The 21166-nt window shown below is 39.4% G+C and overlaps 1 protein-coding gene across 1 annotated transcript in view; it reads right to left on the bottom strand.

Annotated features, from left to right (window-relative positions):
* Positions 1 to 21166, bottom strand: part of INTS7 (integrator complex subunit 7) — a 45875-nt gene that overhangs the window by 14115 nt on the left and 10594 nt on the right. Inside the window, exons 7-13 of the mRNA XM_015814656.1 lie at positions 19093 to 19210; positions 16007 to 16141; positions 15075 to 15172; positions 12890 to 13129; positions 9135 to 9272; positions 6949 to 7155; positions 3184 to 3378 (exon numbers count right to left, since the gene is read on the bottom strand). Of these exons, the coding sequence (XP_015670142.1) occupies positions 3184 to 3378; positions 6949 to 7155; positions 9135 to 9272; positions 12890 to 13129; positions 15075 to 15172; positions 16007 to 16141; positions 19093 to 19210 (1131 nt within the window). The remainder of the gene's footprint in view (positions 1 to 3183; positions 3379 to 6948; positions 7156 to 9134; positions 9273 to 12889; positions 13130 to 15074; positions 15173 to 16006; positions 16142 to 19092; positions 19211 to 21166) is intronic.

Genomic DNA, 21166 nt, shown 5'->3' with positions numbered 1-21166 from the left:
ATTTGCTTTATTCCCTTGTTCTGCTGTTAGGTTGCATGTTAAGATTTTCTCTTTGCTGCAACCCCACATGTTGCTTTACTATTTCACATGTCTCCTCCCCTCATTTCAGATGAATAAATAGAAGGAACAGGACTTTTCATATTATGGGAGAGTCTGCTCTGGAAGACCTGCTAAGCTACATGTATTATGACCTTTAGAGTAAACATGTCAAACACAAGGCCCGGGGGCCGGATGCGGCCCGCGAAGTGGTTTCATGTGGCCCGCGAAGCCATCCTGGAAACAGTGAGGGAACGGCCCCCGCTGCCTTGGCCCTGGCCCAGGCCGGCTGGGAGCCAATGTACAATTTTGTGGTGGCCATCTATGCTGAAATGCATTCAGTCTTAGCTCCATAAGCCCCCCTCCGGATGGCCTGAGAGGAACAGTGAGGCTCCTCCAGTGGACCATGCCTTGGCACTTGCCCTGGTTCCACCCCCTTCTGTCAGAGACCCTCAGATCTATCCCACTCCTCCCCAGGCTCCCATAGGCACCCTTGACACGAACGATGTAGAGCTGGCCACACCCACCCAATAGGCCACACACACTCCATCCACACCCACCCAGTAGGCCGCACCCACCCTGGCCACACCCACCCGGCCCCCCAAGGGCAACCACAATGCTGATGCGGTCCTCAATGAAATTGAGTTTGACACCCCTACTTTAGAGTAAGTTAGATGGAAAACAATGCACTCTACTGATTCCTGGTATCCAAGAAATGACGATTTTCTGATGATGTGCTTCTTTCAATGTCCTAATGTTTCAGTGATATGTTAATATGTATATGTAAAACTGTATTATTAGGGATAGTGCAAGGATCTAATGTCTTTGAACATAAAATAGTTATTGATTTAAAATATCAGTATAGCACTTTTCAGTAAATTCCAAAAGAGTTTAATAATTTTCTATATATAAAACACCTACTTTTGATTCCAGGCAATTTGAAAAATTAAACAAAAATAGACTGTCAAGTTTTGAAGCCCAGTCTTGCTGTTGCGACAGACATTGCTTCTCAACTTGCCAATGAGCTCTGGGAGAGGGGAGAGGTAGAATACAGACTTCAAATATTAAGGAAGCAGACTGTGGGAATCAAGGACAATGGCCAGGTGGCTAGCTAGACCCAGAGATGCTCTCTCATAACAATATTTTCCAACTTGATTGGGCAACATGACCTGACCCAGAGGGAGGAGAAAGAAGTTAATGCTTTTACTATAAGGGTTTGGGAGGGGTTCTGCCAGAGCTGGTTTTACTTTCATATGTGCCGGTCTCTCATTAAGAGATCGGAAAGTCCAGGACTTATTTGCTTGGTTGGGTTTGTCAGTCAGAACTTTGACATAGATCACACAACTGACAAACAAACTTAGATCACAAAACTATAATGTTTTGGAGTGCTTTAAGAAATTAACTGCCAAAGGCATCCTGAGATGGCTAGCATTACCTTACCTCCTACCGAAAAAATGCACAAAGGGAGGGGTATTTTGTGAGAGTGCTCCAAACATTTAACCAGTACCTGACAAAGTCATGCTTTTTGTGGAGGCCATTCCAATTTCCATTTAAGTGGGGATACCCAGCAGGATTTCACTGAACAGATTAAGTGGTGGTGGAAGTAAAATCTAGTCCGACACAGTAAGGCCTATAGATATGAAGTCCTTTTCGTATACCTCAAGAAATGTGCCACAGAATACAAGATCAGTTTTCTGCTCTCAAAAGCATTGGGTATAGAATATTGACCATAAGTTACAAGAAGGCATACCTCAGCTGACATTAAGAAAAAACCTGCAAACAACAGGAATTTTATTACAGAACTACTCTTAGGGGGCCTCTGCCTTAGATTCCCTCCTTTCAGGATTGATTTCTATGACTGAAGAGAAGGTGATGAAGACTCAGACTCAGTGAGTGGTGAAGCAGTTACAGATTTGGAGAATACCACTGTGTGAAAGAACTTTATGGTGCTAGAGATGGATTGGAAAAGTGGTAGGCTTTTATCCCTATTTTTCATTCTGCCTTGGTCAGAATGAGGCAAAGCAGGCCTCATAGAATATCTTGAATCCTCAATGTGTCATTTCCACAATACCAATAATGACAAGCACAGAGATGTAAACATTCTCTCTGGGCAGTGGAACATTTACTTATTATTAGAGTGAGGCATATATCTATCCATCTTGTAAGTGTAACTCTTGATTGATGTCTTGAAGAGACATGAAAGCCACTATACAATTTCTGGGACATGGTAGGAAGCTTAGAGAAAAATAAGGAAGTTACCACAGCTTTGATTCTGCCTTCATTAAGGCTTGGTTCAACCCGGTGTGGCTCACAAATTAAGAAGACAATTGTGACAAGCCACTTTAGTAAACAAGTAGCAATGCTTAGGTAATTAGTATAGTATTTTCAGCAAGGAAAAACACTGTTAGCACACACTAGAGAAAGAAAATTTGTTCCTACAATGCTACCACTTGTGAAATGGGCTTCTTGGACCCATAAGGCCAAAGATTAGGCAATTGCAGTGGAAACACAAGTTTTCCTTACAGGTTTCTTCAAGGAACTTGAAGAAGAATTGGGGAAAAAAATAGGAAAAATAAAATGAAAACAATTTTATTTTAATGAATGTGCTAACACTTGCGGTCTAAAACAAAATTAAGGAACTGTGGCTAGTGATGTGATACTTCTGAGGTTGGAGCTCCCATTAAACACTGGTAGTCCTCATTTAGTAACTACAAATGGGAATGGCAACTCAGTTGTTAAGTGGTTGCTATGTGAAACTATCTATGCTTACTTCAACTTTCCTTTGTTCTACATCACAGGTGTCAAACTCGTCACGACACATGATATGTCGCGACATTTTGCGACTCATTTTGCATTGCTGGCAATGGGGTGGGCACGGCTTCGGTATGATGAAACCAGCTTGCGGGCTGGCAGTTTGACACCCCTGTTCTACATGATGTAAATGTGAGGACTGATCACAAAGTTACTTTTTCATCACAGTTATAACCGCGAATAGTCACTAAATGAGGACTATCTGCAATTCTCTAGACTCTAGTCTAGAAGATTTAAAGGGGATTTGCATAGAAGTATAACTCGTGAGTAATCACAGAGCTCACGATAAAGAACTATATTCACACAATAACAGCACAGGTAGATCAGGTCACTTGCCTGGTTGGAAATACGACCACATCTCTGGAGATCACTGCCTGAAGTCATGGCAATTGTTGTGGCAATAGCAGGTGGGGGACTCGTCTTCAGGCTATTACAGGTGCAAATGAGCTGAGAGAAAGCTTGGAGAAAGTCAATCCGTAGTTTAACAAACCCACACTGAAAGCTCAAAGGGTTAAGTGGTGTGCTGGCAGCCTGGAAGGGAAAAAAAAATAACAATCAGGTAAAGGTATAACTTGGAGACTCATAATCTGAGTCCAAAGTAACAAGTTCATAAATAATAATTTAGTAAATAGTTGGAAATGATTTTCCAAAGGGAAAAGAAGGGCTTGTCTAGATAGTGAGGGATTATTTATTAAAAGCAGCAAACCACTTATACAAATGACTGTGCAGATGGTAGCTTCTGATTATGTTTTGAGATTGTTGCAATTTGCGTTGGAGGATGGACTATATTTAACATATAGATTACCAACCCAATATCATTTGCAGAATGCTCTAATTATGGTGACCTAGTACAGTCTGTTCAAGCATTTTACCTACTTCATTGAGCCAATTAAATCATCTTCAGAAGAGAAGAGGGGGGGGGGACAGTGGACATGTTTTCCAATAAGAAACCAACAATGACTGTAGTTTTTCAAGGACAAGATGGTACAATGGATTACTGTCCTATTGTTATGAAATATGTTATGATACTATGGTTTTGTAATATTCTTAAACTTCAATTACTTAATTTGATTCTTGAATTATCCTTTGAATACAAGGTAAAGGAGGCAGGATAACGGAAAAGAAACACAGACAGAGAGAGAGAGACAGAAAGAGAGAGAGAGAGAGAGAGAGAGAGAGAGAGAGAGAGAGAGAATGAGAATGAGAATGAGAATGCCAAGAGGGCACTTGTAAAGAACATATAGGCATCAGATCAGGTGCTTTTTGCAGTGGTGAACATTTTACCACAACATTGTTGATGTCGACTACAAGGATTTCTTTATTTGCTCAGTTTATAAATATTCTCTTAAAGGGCAATGCTAAAGACACTCAAAATAACCAAACAAATGTTTGTCCAGTGAGATGAATAAATTATATCAACAGTCCCCAACTTTTCTGGCTCCACGGACCAGTGGGGGTGGCAGGGGGATGGTTTCACACACACAACCTAGATCCCCCACATGCTCAGATGAAGCTTCACTTGCCCACTTGTGCAGCCCAGTTGGGGACCCCTGAATTATATGATCACATTTTATAGTTTCATCAAATAAAAAGCTTTTACAAGGTTAATAAAGGCTCAAGCTGACACTTGTAAAAGCCTCAATTTTCATATATTCTTTCTATTAAAATTAGTACATTTTCATAGCATTAAGCAATTAAATACATTTTCTGCTCTATATAAATTGTTTCATTTCTGCTTAGCTGAGTTTGACAAATTGCTTTGTTCTGGAGTCAAAAATGACAATTGTACAACACAAGAATGAAGGAATTTGGCTAACCTAATAAGGTTAAGCCCTTTACCCATTCTTTTATTTCTATCACATCAAGTGACTTGCTTTGAAAACATAATTTCTATATCCAGAAAATCTACAGAATAAATATAGACAACCTATGTTTGTAAAGGCATAAAAGGAAATTCTACAAATAGTCTTTTACTTACAAACATTCATTTAATTTTAATCCATTTAATGAAAAAAGTGACTTATGACTCATCCTTTAAGTTCTGACAGTCATACCACCCTTCTGGTCACACAATTGCAATTTGGGTGCTTGGCAACTGGCTTGCATTTATAAATGGCTGCAGTGTCCTGTAGTCACATGATTGCAATATATGACCTTCTCAGCTGGCCTTCAACCAGCAAAGTCAATGAGAAAAAACAGATTCACTTAATGACCACATGATTTATTTAAAGACTACATGATTGACTGAAATATTGTGATGATTTGCTTAATGACTGCTATAAAAATGATCATAAAATTGACCCTGGTCATGTGATGACACTTAACAACTATACTGCTTAGATATCAAAACTCTGGTCCCAATTGTGGCTGTAAGTTGAGGACTACCTGTAATGCTTATATCTATAATATTGATTTGAATATTTAATCATTGCATCTGTACCTCTTTTTTCTTTCAGGAAACTTAGAGCCCAGTAAAATAGGGGTATCAGAGTAAACCTGGGAAGCAAGTAAATAGGCCCAGCCTCAGAGGTAAGTGAGAATTTGACCAAAGGATTCTCTAATTCAAAATCAATGTTCTAATTTACTTCAAATTGGTTGATGAGTCACTTTTTGAATGAAGCTTTAAAGATATTTTAAACCTCAACTTTATTTCTTTTCCTCATCTCAGCTTTACTAACGCACCTCAAGATTATGTGGCAAATACAGCATTTCTGAAATAAACAATGGGTTATTCAGTTGCAAATCCTCTGTCTCATTTAAATATATGCAGCAGGCAAGTTAACCTCTCTTTTTAAATGCTTCAGGAATGTGGAACAGGGTTGTACTCCTGCAAAAGCCATATTTTTTATTAATTAAAAAGAAGAAGCACATGGGAAGAAAGGTCTCTCTTTGAAGAAAGGAACTTTGGCATTTGGTTGATTATACCGAGATTCAAAGATTGCTCAAATTGCAGTCAAAAATCTTAGTGTTCTGACTCTGCCTCCTCCATATTCACTCTTGGAGAAAAGTTAATGCATGTATCAAAGCAATACATAATGTGCTCAACACCTACACTCTTACACAGCAGTATTTTGTGGCTGAAATTACTGTGGGAGTAAACTAACTACACAGTAAATGAAGTGATTGAGAGACCAAACACTCCTCCCTTTCACATTGCCCACACTGCTAATTCAATGAGGACACATCCTTGGAGTTTGCTTCTGCAACAATAACGAATTTTATTGCTGTAGGTGCAAGGGATTTTTTTCCTGTTCTTTTTTAAGCAGTAGATATATCTGACCTTCAAATAATCCAGGCATAGATTACAATCTACAAAGAGGCTATCAGACTTCCTAATTTGGACAGGTTTTGGACTATGGATAAAAAGGAGGGCTACGGGAGCAAAGAAAAGGATATATCAGACAAGATTTTCACATGCACCACTGGAATGCCCCACTAACTATATTTGGTTCTTCTTCAGAAAGAGAAGAAGCTTATGGGAGCGCCTATCCATGTCTGGGCATACCAGAGGTCTAGGAAATGATGGAATCTCCATCTCCTAAATAAGAACACACTGGATCACTGCTGAAATCTCAGTTCCAGCCAAAGCTTGTTCTGAACCATGAGATATAAACCTTATATTGGTTTTCCAAGGAAACAGAAGGCTATAGCTCAAAACAGGAAAAAAATAAAAGATTGTTACAGGTAGTCCTCGACTTACAAAAACAATTGAGCCCACATTTGTTCAGTGAGTTTTGCCCCATTTTACGACCTTTCATGTCTCAGTTGTTTAGTGAATTACTACAGTTGATAAGTTAGTAACCCGGCTGTTACAGCCAATCTGGCTTCCCCACTGACTTTCCTTGTCAGAAGGTTGCGAAAGGTGATCACACGACCTTGGGGCACTGCCAACGGTCATAAATATGAACCGGTGGCCAAGCATCTGAATTTTGATCACATGTCCCTGGGGATGCTGCAAAGGCTGTAACTGTGAAAAACGGTCATAAGTCCCTTTTTTCAGTGCCACTGTAACTTTGAACAGTCACTAAACGAATTGTTGTAAGTCAAGGACTACTTGTACTTTGACTAGCAGCTCTGCAAGGGGGAAAAAAAACCACTGACCGTTAAAGATGCTATTCCTTTGTGATAAGATTTTAGTGACTCAGCAATGCAAGAAAGGGCAGAGCTGTAATCTTCCTCTTGCAGCCCAGTTAAGCACTGCTCTGCATGGGAGAACTCCTTCAGACTGTTCAGCCAGAAGTAGAAGTGTTCCGAAGCTACCTGGGTCAGCAGGCTTTGATAAAGCTCTTTGGCCATGCCATGATTACCCTACACAAGGTAAAGGCAAACAGGAAGACAGCAGAACATTCTCTATACTTAAACATAGCAGATAGTAATAAACATGTATCTGAAGCAGCCTTGCAATATATAACTCAAGTATAATCAAACTTGCTGGCAATCTTCCCTTCTGTGCTGTAATAGTGCCTGTGCTCCAGTATACAGAATTCCCATCAACAGCTGCCCAAATAGCATATACATGATACCGCACTGTGCTCTCAGTAACACCACGTCAGTTGCATAAACATAATTTGATTTGCCAAGAAAATTAATTTTGACTAACTGGCATTTGTTACCAGAATTTAATCTGGCACATTTAAGCCAGAAGAGACTCTAGTTGCTTAAAAAGAAAAAGATGAGGCAATACATAATGTTGAAAGGGGCTTACATTCTTCCTTGAAGGCTGTCTTCACGTTGGGTCTGCTCCTGAACCCAGTACTGAAACTGAATGCTAAGGTTTCAATAGAGGTCAAGAGGAAATCTCCCTAGGGAAGATTTAGTGTGCCACATGTGTCTGTCCCAGGATATGTCTTATAAATGTATAATGCATATACCAGTGGTGGCGAACCTATGGCACCGGTGCCAGAGGCGGCACTCAGAGCCGTCTCTGTGGGCATGCGCACCATCGCCCCAGTCCTAGGCCTTCAGCTGGGTTTTATAAAACCTTTTCGCTTTAGGCCTCCGCCACCGTGTACAAAAAAAAAAAGGTTCAATCAATCAGTCAATTTCAACTTCTCGGGGGAAAAAAAAAGATCTTGCAAAGTTGGAATTGATTGATTGAACTTTTTAGTCCCACCCAGTCTGCCGTTACCACCACAGCCACGCCCACCCAATGGGCCACACCCCCAATGGGCCACACACACCCGGCACCCGACGATGCATAAGTGGGTTTTAGGTTGCAGTTTGGGCACTCGGTCTCTAAAAGGTTCGCCATCCCTGGCATATACAATACACATAGACACATATAAAATTATAAATGTATATTATTTATTAAACTAATAAAGGTGGATGAAAAAAAAATCAAATAATCTGTTCACACCATTGTCTCACATTAATTACAGGGAGAATATGATTTTCCTGACAAATCAATTCCACAAGTTACCAATTTGTTTCCAGCCATAGTTATGATTTGTAAAACATTACAAAAGATGGGACGTGGTTGTCTAAAAAAAACAAAAACCCCATTATCCTACAGACACTTGCTTTAGGCTTGCCATCGTTAGAGGTATGGCTGATGGAAGTGTGAGGTAGAATTGCTCTTCATACTGTAGCTGCTTCCAGGCTCTGAAATTTGCTACAGAGTCTTTTTCAGACCAGTTCTCCCTTTGCTGCATTCTACCAGCAGACAAATGCAACTTCTATTTAGGTAGGTCTCTAACACTTAGGTGAAGCTGAAAATGTGCACAGAAATATTTGAAAGTGTGTTTATTGTGCTTTTAGTTACATTGTTTTATCTATTTGCTAGCCCACTGGGTACCATCTATTGGAGGAAAGAAGAATTTACTTTATATAAATTATATAAACTACATAAATTATTTCACATCTTCAACTCTGTTTTAAATCCTTTTTCAAATAAAGAACATAGAGCCGTGGTGGTGCAGTGGTTAGAATACAGTATTGCGGGCTAATTCTGCTGACTGCCAGCTCAAGGTTGACTCAGCCTTCTATCCTTCCGAGGTGGATAAAATGAGGATCGAGATTGTTGGGGGCAATATGCTGACTCTGTAAACAGCTTAGAAAGGGCTATAAAGCACTGTGAAACAGTATATAAGTCTAAGTGCTAAGTGCAATTATTAAAGTTCATCAAAAATACATCTATTTTACATGAGAAGTGGGACACCTGCCTCTGCTATATGCTGACTATATATGATTACCTCTGAAAGCAAAATTTATATAAAGCATACAAAAGAAAAAACACAAAAAGTTTTGTGCATTAAAAAAAATCTGATTTATAACTATGCACCACATACCATTCTTGAAGCTTGCCTGGCTATCCTATAAGCTGTCCATCCATTTGAATCATTTTCAAGCTGTTGTTTGATAACAGCTTTCACTTCAGAAGATAATGTCTTCTGACTGGCAACGAATATCACAGTAGCAAGAGAAACCTAATGAGAAAAAAAAGCAAAAGCAAAAGGCTGAGTCAAAATCCACACAAAGTCTTGACAGAAGGCTGAATTGGATGAGCATCAGCAATTTGACCACAGGTAGTCCTTGACTTACAACAACTGGAAACGGAACTTCAATTGTTAAGTGAAGTAGTGGTTAAGTGAGTTGCATCCAATTTTACCTTTTTTGCTGTGGTTAAGGGAATCACAGTGGTCATTAAATGAATCACATGGTTGTTAAGAGAATTTGGCTTTCTCCATTGATTTCGTTTGTTGGAAGCCAGCTGGGAAGGTCACAAATGGTGGTCACATGATCTCAGGATGCCAGTCTTAAACAGGAGGCATAGACTTCTTTCAGTATTGTCATAATTTTGAATGATCGCTAAACAAATGATTGTAAGTCAAAGACTACCTGTATCAAACTCTCCTTCCGTACCGATTAGTACTTCTGTGAAATATGCAAACCACAATTTTGCTAGTGTAAAGGAAAGAGAGCCCAGAGCATTTGTTCATTGCACAAGAGAGGACAAAGCAGAGAAAGGGAAAATAGCTTTAATGATAGAGATATTTACAGTATTAACTTGCTGCCCAGCATGCTGACATCAGGCTAAACTATGATATCTGAATGCACTATATTGGCCTATTCATAAACTAAGCCAAAATTAATAAACCATGCTACAAAATAGTGCAATATATGAACAGAATCTTTCTCTATGCATCGTTTAAAGAGGATCACCCTCATTTTTTTTATTCTGAGCTATAACCATTTCTTGTTTCATGCCCTTGATCATTTTGGTTGTTCTTATCTACACTGATTTTCTAGTCTAATGTATAGTTTTTGAAGTACTGGGAATGTCTACTCTAACAAAGTGAAGGACTAAGGATGACATGATAGCAGTCTTCCAATATTTGAAGGACTGTCACGAAGAGGAGGGAGTCAACCTATTCTCCAAAGCACCAGAGGGGCAAGACAAGAAGGAATGGATGGAAACTTAACAAAGAGAGATCCAGCCTAGAATTAAGGAGAAATATCCTGTCAGTAAAAACAATCACCGGAATGGCTTGCCTCCAGAAGTTGTGAGGTTTTCCCTCACACTGGAGGATTTTACAAAGAGATTGGACAGCCATTTGTCTGGAATGGTACAAGGTCTGTCATTCTGCATTCTAGAAATACAATGCCCTATATAATTTTCAAAGTGTGATCAAATCCAAATCTGAATAGAATTGTCACACTGAGAAACACATTAGCATTTTCCATAATGATTCTAATCATTCCTTATAATGATATAGGACTATTTTCCCATAATGATCGAATAAAACTTCCTTGCTTTGCAGCTGTCAAACATTAGGGCAACTTTTTAACTAAAAAAATCTCTTGTGATCTCAGGATAGGACTGACTGTTCGAAATGGGCACCCTTCTGCTTTGTATATACAGGTAGTCCTTGACTTCCAACCATAGTTGGGACCAGAATTTGTGGTCACCATGACCATATATTGAGTTGGACTCGGTTTTATGAGGTGTTTTATGGTGGTTGTTAACAATGGTGGTTTGCTTAACAAAACACTTCCCCATGGAAGTTTTTTGACGGAAATTCATAAAAAGATTGCCCATCACAATCATGTGACTACAGGACACACAATTGGTTGTAAATGCAAGCCGGTTGCCAAGCACTCAAATTACAATCATGTGATCACAACGGTTGTGTGATGGTCATAAGTGCAATCACAGATTTTAAGTCACTTTTTCCAAGGCCATTGTAACTTTGAACTACTATTAAACAAATGTTCATAAGCCAAGGGCTACTTGTAATGTAACATATTTAGCAGTTGTTATTCATTCATCCAGCAACCTATGTTCATTTTCCACACACTGCACATTAAATTTATGATCGTTCATTTTTAAGCACTAAGGTAAAAGTTTCCAAAGAATACAGGACTCAAGGAAGAAAATCAGTTATAAAGGAACTTGTTAACAAATATCTGTATATTTTTAAGCCAGGTTCCACAGCATGTTAAGAAGAGAGTCAGCAACAGTGTGAAGTTCTCACATTTTCCACTGCATTTGCTAAGGCCAACCAGGCCAACCATGTAAAATAAATGCCATCTACTGGGCAGAACAATAATTGGGAACAGTCATACTGCTGCTTTTTTTAAACAAAAAGTTATATTGAAATGGGCTTTTATATTTCCAATGTTGGCTCAATGAGAAAGTTCACTTAACTCTTATTTTCTACATGGGTACTGCTTTGCTACCTTCATTTTAAAATGCATTGCATATTGTTTTATTTTAACCATCTTTCTGATTACACTGTTTCTTTTCTCATTTGCAAATACATCCTCAAGATTATTTTTCTTCTCTTACACTTTCTCAGACTGATTTTTTTTACACTGTTTATCTCTTCTTGGGCTTCATTTTGCTCTCTACTGCAGGTACAGGCAATGTTCCAAAGACTGAGGCTACTCGATATGTGGGGAGGATAGAATACTGCAAAATGGATGGGGTTATTTCACATATTCATTTATTCATTTGAATTTATTAGCTGCTTAACTCCAATGGACATATGTTGGCAGGGCTGGGGTATGTGTACATCTCAGCTGTTTTCCAATGGTGATTTATTTCTAGGGATTGTATTATAGTTTTCAGCTGTTTCCCACCTCTAAAATGAAGGAAAATATGCTTTCAGTTTTCACTAATTACTGTCAAAGGAATTAGACCAAAAAGAAGACTCAGGAGCTATAGGCAGCCTTTGCCTTGTAATGTTCCTTCTCCCAATTCATTGCTCCTTCCCCCATTATTCTCTTTTTTTCTATGCTGTATTTTTTTAAAATTATGGGCCTCTTCAAGCAGGGCCTTTTGGCTTAGATTGATTTGGTTTGCTTTCCTTATAAAATCTCCAGTCTGTAGTCACTATGCAAATAATATTGTTTTTTAGGCATCTTACTTACTTTATGGAATTTCAAAACATCCAGTGATATCTTTCATTAAATACTCTGTAATGTTTTGTTTACTGACCAAGTGGAATAATTTTTGGAAAGTTCAACACAAAACTAGCTAGCTGGTCAGTGCAATTCTTTGCTGTTGGTCCCTCAACTCAATTGGTAAGGATTGATAACTCTCCAGATAGTCCTAAGGTAAAACTCCTTGTATCCTTCAGTTTCCCTGAATAGACCTTCTGGAAGTTGTATTTGAAAAGCACTAGATTCCTCAAGCCTATCAGGTTTAGAAATAATTTGTCCTTTTGAAGTAATTGGCTAATCTTAGCGGCATCTCTAGGGGGTTTTATCAGCAAACATGTCCATTTTCTCCTAGGAGAGCTGGAGAATTAAAAACAACGTAGTCATAGAAAAGAGGTGGTCAAAGACGTCAATTTTATAAAGGTGTCATGCTTTTCACTCTATTTATAAATACAACAATTTAAGTCAGGGATGTCCAATCTTGGCAACTTTAAGGCATGTGGACTTCAACTCCGGCTGGGGAATTCTGGGATTTAAGTGTTACATACATTGTCAGCTAGCAACTAGTTCTGCTGAATGTTCATTAAATGTTTATTCAGTCTGAATCCAAACAGATTCATCTGTTACCTAGAAGAATCATTCTGAATCAAGAGTTTCTTACCAAAAGCTCTTGCTGCTTATTGGAAGTAGAACATCCAATCACTTTATAGAGATTCATTAGGTCTCCCAGCATTCCATCTCCTAAGACGGGTAACTGCATCGCAATGGCTGCCAAACAATGGCATATGAGAATTCTAGCAGCCTCCTGAGCACGCGGTAGTTGTGTCAACAAGGACTCCACGATGGATTGGCTCAGATGGGGGCGACTCTTCGCCAGCTTCACCATACAAGTGAGTATGATCTGCACGAAAACAAAATGGCACTTTTTCAGCTTTCATGATACTCTAGTTCAGGGGTAGTCAACCTTGGCTCTTTTATGACTCGTGGACTTCAACTCCCAGAATTCCTGAGCCAGCTTAGCTGGCTCAGGAATTCTGGGAGTTGAAGTCCACGAGTCATAAAAGAGCCAAGGTTGACTACCCCTGCTCTAGGTGTTTTTCTTAAAAGGTACCATCTAGTACAGGTATTCCTCAACTTATGACTACGATTGAGCCCCAAATTTATGCTGCTAAGCAAAACTTTTGTTAAGTGAGTTTTGCCCCATTTTAGGAGCTTTCTTTTCACAATTGTTAAGTGAATCACTGAAGCTGTCAAGTTGGTAACATAGTTGTTAAGTGAATCTAGCTTCCCCCCCCCCCATTGACTTTGCTTGTCAGAAGTTCGCAAAATGTGATCACATGACCCTGGGACACTGCAACCGTCATAAATATGAATTTAGCTGCCAAGCATCCGAATTTTGATCATGTGACCATGGGGATGCTGCAATGGTTGTAAGTGTGAAAAATGATTATAAGTCACTTTTTTCAGTGCATTTTGTAATTTCGAACGGTCACTAAATGATTGGTTTTAAGTTGAGGACTGCCTGTACATCACAGTTTTTATAACACAAAATAATCTGAAGCAAATTGCTTACTAATTCCTACATACCTGAGCATCAATGTATCAATTTGGATCTAATTTTAAACCAAAGTTCAGTGTTATGCTGATAGTTATAAATTGCTATTTCCCATTTTCCCCTCTCTGGCTAGTCAAAAGGCAATTAGAAGACTCCACATTTAATAGTCGGTATAATAGATGTCTCTATAGATATTAATAGTAGGTAGGCTATCCATTCATAATACAAACAAAATTAACATACTTTAACTCTAACATACAATAATAAACTTGAATATTTTATATATATATATATATATATATATATATATATATATATATATATATATATATATATATATATATATATATATATATATATATATATATATATATATATATATATAAATTATATTAAATATATAAAAAATATTAGAAAAGAAAAATATTTATTCAAAAGCTATATTGTATTATGAATGGATAGCTTAATTTAGACTTGGGATGTTATGTATTTATCCCTGTACTCAGTTCTGGGAAGTCCGGGGGGGGGAGGGGNTGACTTTCTCCTTTACATAGAACACATAGACAATTCATCAGTCAAATTCTCTCTGAGCCCTTTCCAGGCTCTATATTCAAAACTTAACTTCTTACGTTGATTTTACACGTATTAGCATACTTATAATTTGAGTAGGTACAATGAGAAAAACAAACCAGAAAGGGTAATAACACAATAAAAACACAACAATTTCAGAACGACGGATTCTGCAGTTCAGTATAAACAGAATGTATACTGATGTCAAACTACATGATTCCAAAATTTGGAAGAAGAGCCAGAACACTTCTTTGGCATCAAAATAAAATCAATATTGGCACCAACCAGAGCAATATCACTAACAAGGTTCTCTCTTGTGCTCTGCAAAACATGCTATTCCCATTAACAAGACCTGAAAAAGAATTTCCTTTGAAGATCCCGATGACTGGGTCAGTCTGTATAATAGAAAGAGCACATTCTAATATAAAGGGCTCAAAAAGCATTAACTGATTTTTTTTTTTAAATCTGGAAGCATCCTGGGAATAAATGCAATTACTAAATTTTGTTCCAAACAATAATGTCATTCCTTGTTCACTAACTGCACCTTTTGTGTAATCCAGGACAGCCCCAAATACCAACTATTGCAGTAACAAATCACAAAGACATCTAAAATAACAAATAACAATTAAAGTAACAGATAATAATAATTAAACAAATATACAGGAAAATCTCTTACATCAATTTGTATGAGAGACAAGATGAAAAAAACCTTACAATTTACCTTTAAAGTTGCTTCGGGAGATGAAGTTGGTTCTTGGCTACAAAGAACAAGAAGAGATTCAAGGCCAAAGACTGCATCTTGCTCCAATGGCAAAAGTTCTACGGGAGAGATAAATTATCTTCAATCAATCAGAATAGAGCTGGAAGGAACCTTAGAAGTCTTCTAGTCCAACCCCCTGCTCAAGCAGGAGACCCTATACCATTTCAGACAGGTGGCTGTCCAGTCTTTTCTTAAAAACCTCCAGTGATGAAGCACCTACAACTTCTGGAGGCAAGTTGTTCCACTGATTAATTGTCCTCACTGTTAGGAAGTTTCTCCTTAATTCCAGGTTGCTTCTCTCCTTGATTAGTTTCTATCCATTGTTTCTTGTCTTGCCTTCTGGTGCTTTGGAAAATAAGTTGACCCTCTCTTCATTGTGATGACCCCTCAAATACTGAAATACTACTATCATGTCACCCTTAATCCTTCTTTTCTCTAGATTAGATTATAATGCTTTACTCTTTAGATACTAATCACTCAAGTCACTATTATACACAGGATTGTGGAAAATTACATTTACAATTATTTATATTAAAGTTTTGCCCTGGAGTATAGAGCTCTTATCACAGCAACAGAACACAGCCAAAATCAGTCCAAAAACAAATATATTCTAATCTTACCAGACTTACTGGCATATGTTTCTACCAAAACACAAACAATTTAGTCTGTAAGTGTTTTATTGCTTGGCATCCAGCCAAAATGGCATTATGAAAAAGGCTATAAGATTTAGTTAGGAACTGGAAAGCAGCATTAGCAATAGAAAGAAGCAGCAATAGAAAACAGTGGAACTTAGGAACATTTATACTGCATTCTCAGATGAGAACATGATATGCTATGCTAATCGTCATAAACTGTTCTGCAAACACTGCTCCTTCCACACCTTTTGGAATTACCTTTTTCTTGACAAGAAGCAGCTATATTTGTCAGAACACGTACTCCATGTGCTGCAATATTCTGATTATTATGATAACAGCTCTCCTGCGCAAGCTTGACCAGATCAGATGACCTTGCTGTAGTAGATTTTGTTCCTAGGTAAGAAAGGGTCATCTTTAAGCAGCATGGTAACATTTATTACATGAAACAAGCTTTTTTCTGCAGTTTTCAAAGGAAAGGGAAAACCAAGATGTTAGTTGTGTTAATAGTATTGGCAATTCTCTAGGGATGAGTAGATGAAAACATCCAAACTATAAAAGAGTCTCTTGTCAACAGAGAAATGAGAGCAGCATGAATCACAATTTTGCAGGGAGTGAATGAGAAAAAAAACTGTGAGAGGATTTTCAAAAGGCTGCAGGCAATTTGTATAGAGGATTTTGAGGGAAGATCCAGAATGAGTAAACCTTTTCCTTCAAGATAAATTTAATTGACAACAATAATACAGATAATCCCTGAGTTAGGAGCATTCACTTAACGTTTGTTTGAAGTTACGTGACCAGCACCCCCTAGTGTTTACGAGCAAATCCCAAAATTACGAATATTGCACCATCACGGCAGTCGTTCGCCCTTACGAGCGACCGCAGAGGCTCTGCAACATTCATCCTATTCCCCCCTTCCTCACAACTGCTTCCCCCTCCCTTCCTGCCGTGCTGGACTCACTTACCTTGCAAAGTCTGTCTCCTCTCTTGGCGAAAATGGAGCGAAAGAGTGGGGCGTGCTCGCTCCGGAGGCTTGTTTTCACCAGGAAAGGGCTTGAGAAAAGGCCTGCCAGTGGGGCGCTTCAGAAACGGAAAGGACCGTCACATGGAGCTTCAAAACGCAGCGAATCCCTGCGTTTTGAATAGCCCCATAGGCACTCAAACATTTTTTATCCAAACGGAGACCTCAGTCATACGGAGCGTTCCTTTCTGTTTCTGAAGCACCCCACTGGCAGGAACATGGACCTTCCAATGTCTCTCAGGTCTGCGTTTGGATAAGAAGTGTTTGAACGGCAGTGGCTTGAGTTTCTCTGCTCTGTCCAAGTGGAAACAAGTGGAAGCGCAGAGCGGAAATTGCTCTCAAGACCGGCGCACCCAAGCGAGCAGCACACCAGTGTTTTCTTGAGAGCAATTCTGCTCTGTGCCTCCGCTTTCGTCGTTTTGGACGGAGCGGAGAAACTGAAGCTGCCACCACTGCTGGCGTGGGGAGGAGCATAAGCAGAAGAGCGGCCAAGATTTGTGCCACCGGCCGGTCAGGCAAGGAGTAGGTCGGGCAAGGTGGGTGGCTGAAGAGGGGAGATCGTAGCCACTCAGGTGGTTGTTGCTGCCGCAGCCACCGCCAGCAGCTTGGATGCAGGTCCAAGGGGATTTACCCCACAATGCCTCCTCACTCAGTTGAAGACTTAGTGCCCTCAAACCAAGACTGGAGCACGTAAGCGAGCAGCACACCCGGGCTTCGGACGGCATTGGTCCTGCGCCCGGCTGACTCCAATTCCCCGCTTTGCCCCATAGACATGCAAACGAAGCAAACACTTCCCCTCCCCTTAGAATGGAAGCTTCCAGGGGCCATGATCTCTTTTGCAGAGCATTTTTGTTTGAACTTGCGCGATATTATGGCACCCAGGAGCTTCCACTGTCGACGCAAAAAGCATTTCCAAGCCGACTCCCCTCTCCCTCAAAGGGAAAGAAACCGTGGCAGAGAGGAGACAGATTTTGCAAGGTAAGTGAGTCCGACGCAACAGGAAGGGAGGGGGAAGCATGAGATTTCTTAGTGGGTCGGGGAGGCTTTGGGGGCCTGTTCCATCACTAGTCCCCCCCAGCCTTCCCGCCCCCGAGATACCTCATGTGTACTTAATGAGAAAGGGAGTGATCTCGTTCGAGGTACGAGATTCACTCTACAAGTTTTCGAGTTATGAGTGGAATGTACAGGTTCCATTACACTCGTAATTCGAGGACTACCTGTAACTGTATTATTGAAATACAGTTATTTCAATATCTTGGTCACTCATCATCACGTTTTCTGGACATATCCTATATCTCAACTATCTAAGCTTTGAACTCTGCACACTGATATATTTGAACATTACTGTCATGCAATAGCTGTACATATATTCTTATATATATATAAGAATATACAGATACATGCACATCCTGTGTGTGTCAGTATATTGAATCTAACCTAAGTGGTGGAAAGTAGATAACAATATGGTGACTTGCAAGATAATCTCTAGATTAAAAGTCCTAGCTTGATTGGGACAGCATGAAGTTACTTGGACAAAACGTGGACATTGCTTGCATTTGAGCATACCACTCAAAATCTGACAAAATTGGCAGGTACACTTCTGAGTATTAGCAGCAAATGCATATGAAATGGGTACAACTAAGGCTGGTAACCTACTCTAGATTAATGACATGAGGCTGAATTGGGGAAATGGAGCTGGAAAAAGTATTTCAAAGATTTGTTTGGGGACCATACTGAACCTTGAAGAATGAAAATAATACTATAACTATTAATGTTCAAGAAAAAAAACAGATAAAAAGAAAACCATGTTTTGAGAATGTAGGAAAATGCTAATAGAGCAAGTATGGGCAATATAACTGGAGAAATATTAAAATATGGATTTGGTTTACTTATGTATAAGTGATGGGAATATGTGGAAGTTTTATTCTAAGTCTGGCAATGGGGAGGATATTGATTCTGTTTGTTTGTTCTCATAAACCACCTATGGGGAACAGCTTGTAAAGAATGTGGGATTGGTGAAATTCTGTCTGATTAGATACAAGAAATGCAAGGAAATTGATTTGTCCAAAGAAGACATTTCAGTACACCCATAAACTTTGTTGATTGTGGCAATTTCTAATAAGAAACAGTGAACCAGAAACTCAGTTGAAAATTCCAGTCACAACCATGGTTGAAACACTCCAGCATGATTAAAATAAACTGGACAGTTTCAACACTTCTCAAGAAAAAGGACTACTCACTAGCAGTATTTTTTATGTTAATGCCATAAATAAACACATAAATAAGAAAAGTACCCCAGAATTAGGCTGATGTAATTTATTCATACCTGGAGCAATGCTGAAGTACTGTTTGATGGCTATTGTATCTGACAGGGTAGAAAGCACAGATAGCATGCCTAGTTTCAAGCTGTCATAAGGAGTTTGAAGAGCACATTCACATAGGGCCTAAAAGACAGACAAGAGGAAAATGGTTTTAAAGAAAACAAATTTTACATCAAATCCCAATTTGCATACACCAGCGGTTCTTAACCTATGGGTCGCGACCCCATTTGGGGTAGATCGACCATTTCACGGGGGTCGCCAAGCAAGGCTGTCCGCCATTTTTCCCCCTTTTCCGGCGGGTGCCTTACCTCCCTTGAGCTGGGCCAGCTGGTGGTCGGCCTGCTCCGTCTCTGCCGCTTGCCAGCTACGCCGGCGCAGGGGGCGGAACCACGCATGTGCGGCGCTCCCGGGCAGGGATAGTCCTCGACTTACGACCGGTTGGGTAATCCTCGACTTACGACCAGTTTAGTCCTCGACTTACGACCTGTTTAGTCCTTGACTTACGACCGGTTTAGTCCTCGACTTACGACCGGTTGGGGGTCGCGGCATTAAAAAGGTTGAGAACCACTGGCATACACCTATTTTGTTGTTGTTAGTTGCGAAATCATGCCCGACCCATCACGACCCTATGGACAACGTTCCTCCAGACCTTCCTGTCCTCTACCATCTTCTGGAGTTCATTTAAGCTCATGCCTACTGCTTCAGAGACTCCATCCAGCCACCTCATTCTCTGTCGTCCCCTTCTTCTATTGCCCTCAGTCTTTCCCAGCATTAGGCTCTTCTCCAGTGAGTCCTTCCTTCTCGTTAGGTGGCCAAAGTACTTGAGTTTCAACTTCAGGATCTGGCCTTCTAAAGAGCAGTCAGGGTTGATCTCCTCTGGGACTGACTGGTTTGATCGTCCTGCAGTCCAGGGGACTCGCAGGAGTCTTCTCCAGCACCATAGTTCAAAGGCCTCAATTCTTTGGCGCTCAGCCTTTCTTATGGATACACCTATTTGCCATCTCATAATTCATAGCTCAGTCAGTGAAGTACCTCTATTGACAAACCTTTTATTGGCCACCTTAAAACAATACTTTGAGGTTATACAACAACTGGGTGATCAAAGCCCTTCCTCCACATTATAATTGGGTTTTATAACAGTTACCCTGGATGCAAGGCTATATTGTGATGGCAGGTAAAAGTGAACAGAGCAAGACAACATGGGTTTCTCTGTTAGCATAAAGTGTTCTTCTCCATCCTGATTTCCTCCAGTGGTGTTGGATTACAATTCCTATTCCAAGCTATATTCTATCACATCTGGAGTTCAGGGAGAAGCAGGTTGAAGAAACTGGCATACAGGGCACAGAATTTTCAGCAAAACCTTCCATTTTCAAATGTGAGCTCTGCAGAGGCACAGAGCCTGTAGATGAAACTGTACCAAGACACATGAAAAAACTATATAGGATGAAAGCAAGCCACAAATAAATACCCCATGATTGTTGCATTTTGGCATATTTTAGGTGAACATTTGAATTTCTTTAGTGCAAATGTTTGGTTTAGAAACAACATTTAAAAAAAACCAATTAGGGGGGTTTATACTTTATACATTAAAATATATAATTAGGGGGGTTACTTTATACATTAAAATATACAAAAACCCCAATTAGAATTTCTTAGATTTAAAAGCTAAGATAACCTGTATTGTCATTTTTTTACTATGAGCCCGTATTAAAAAGGAAATGATATTTTTCATTTTTGCAGGAGCATTCATCTCTGCAGCCAAATTAAATCTCATGGGAAGTTTCAAGGTTTTCACTTATTTTATATCTTCCCTTCCTTTTGCTTTTATATGAGCAAACCACATTACAGATATTTTACTAGAAGGCTATAAATACTTAATAAATCTTCAATATAGTGACCAAAAGACACAATTACTGAGATATCTGAGTTACTGAAATGATCAAAATGAAGATGATACCAGATGGATGTGGTTTTTATAAAATTGATTCTGATCTACATAGTGATAACTTTATGTTCCTCTTCATTATTTATTGCCACGAGAAATCAGCTGTCAGCTTTGTTCCAGGCAGGTTTGCTTTA

This window comes from Protobothrops mucrosquamatus, unplaced genomic scaffold (genome assembly GCF_001527695.2).
Source record: "Protobothrops mucrosquamatus isolate PMUCROS unplaced genomic scaffold, P.Mucros_1.0 scaffold_91, whole genome shotgun sequence".
Classification (NCBI taxonomy): domain Eukaryota; kingdom Metazoa; phylum Chordata; class Lepidosauria; order Squamata; family Viperidae; genus Protobothrops; species Protobothrops mucrosquamatus.
Note: the sequence above shows the minus strand (reverse complement) of the source record. Positions and strands in the feature narration are given on the sequence as shown.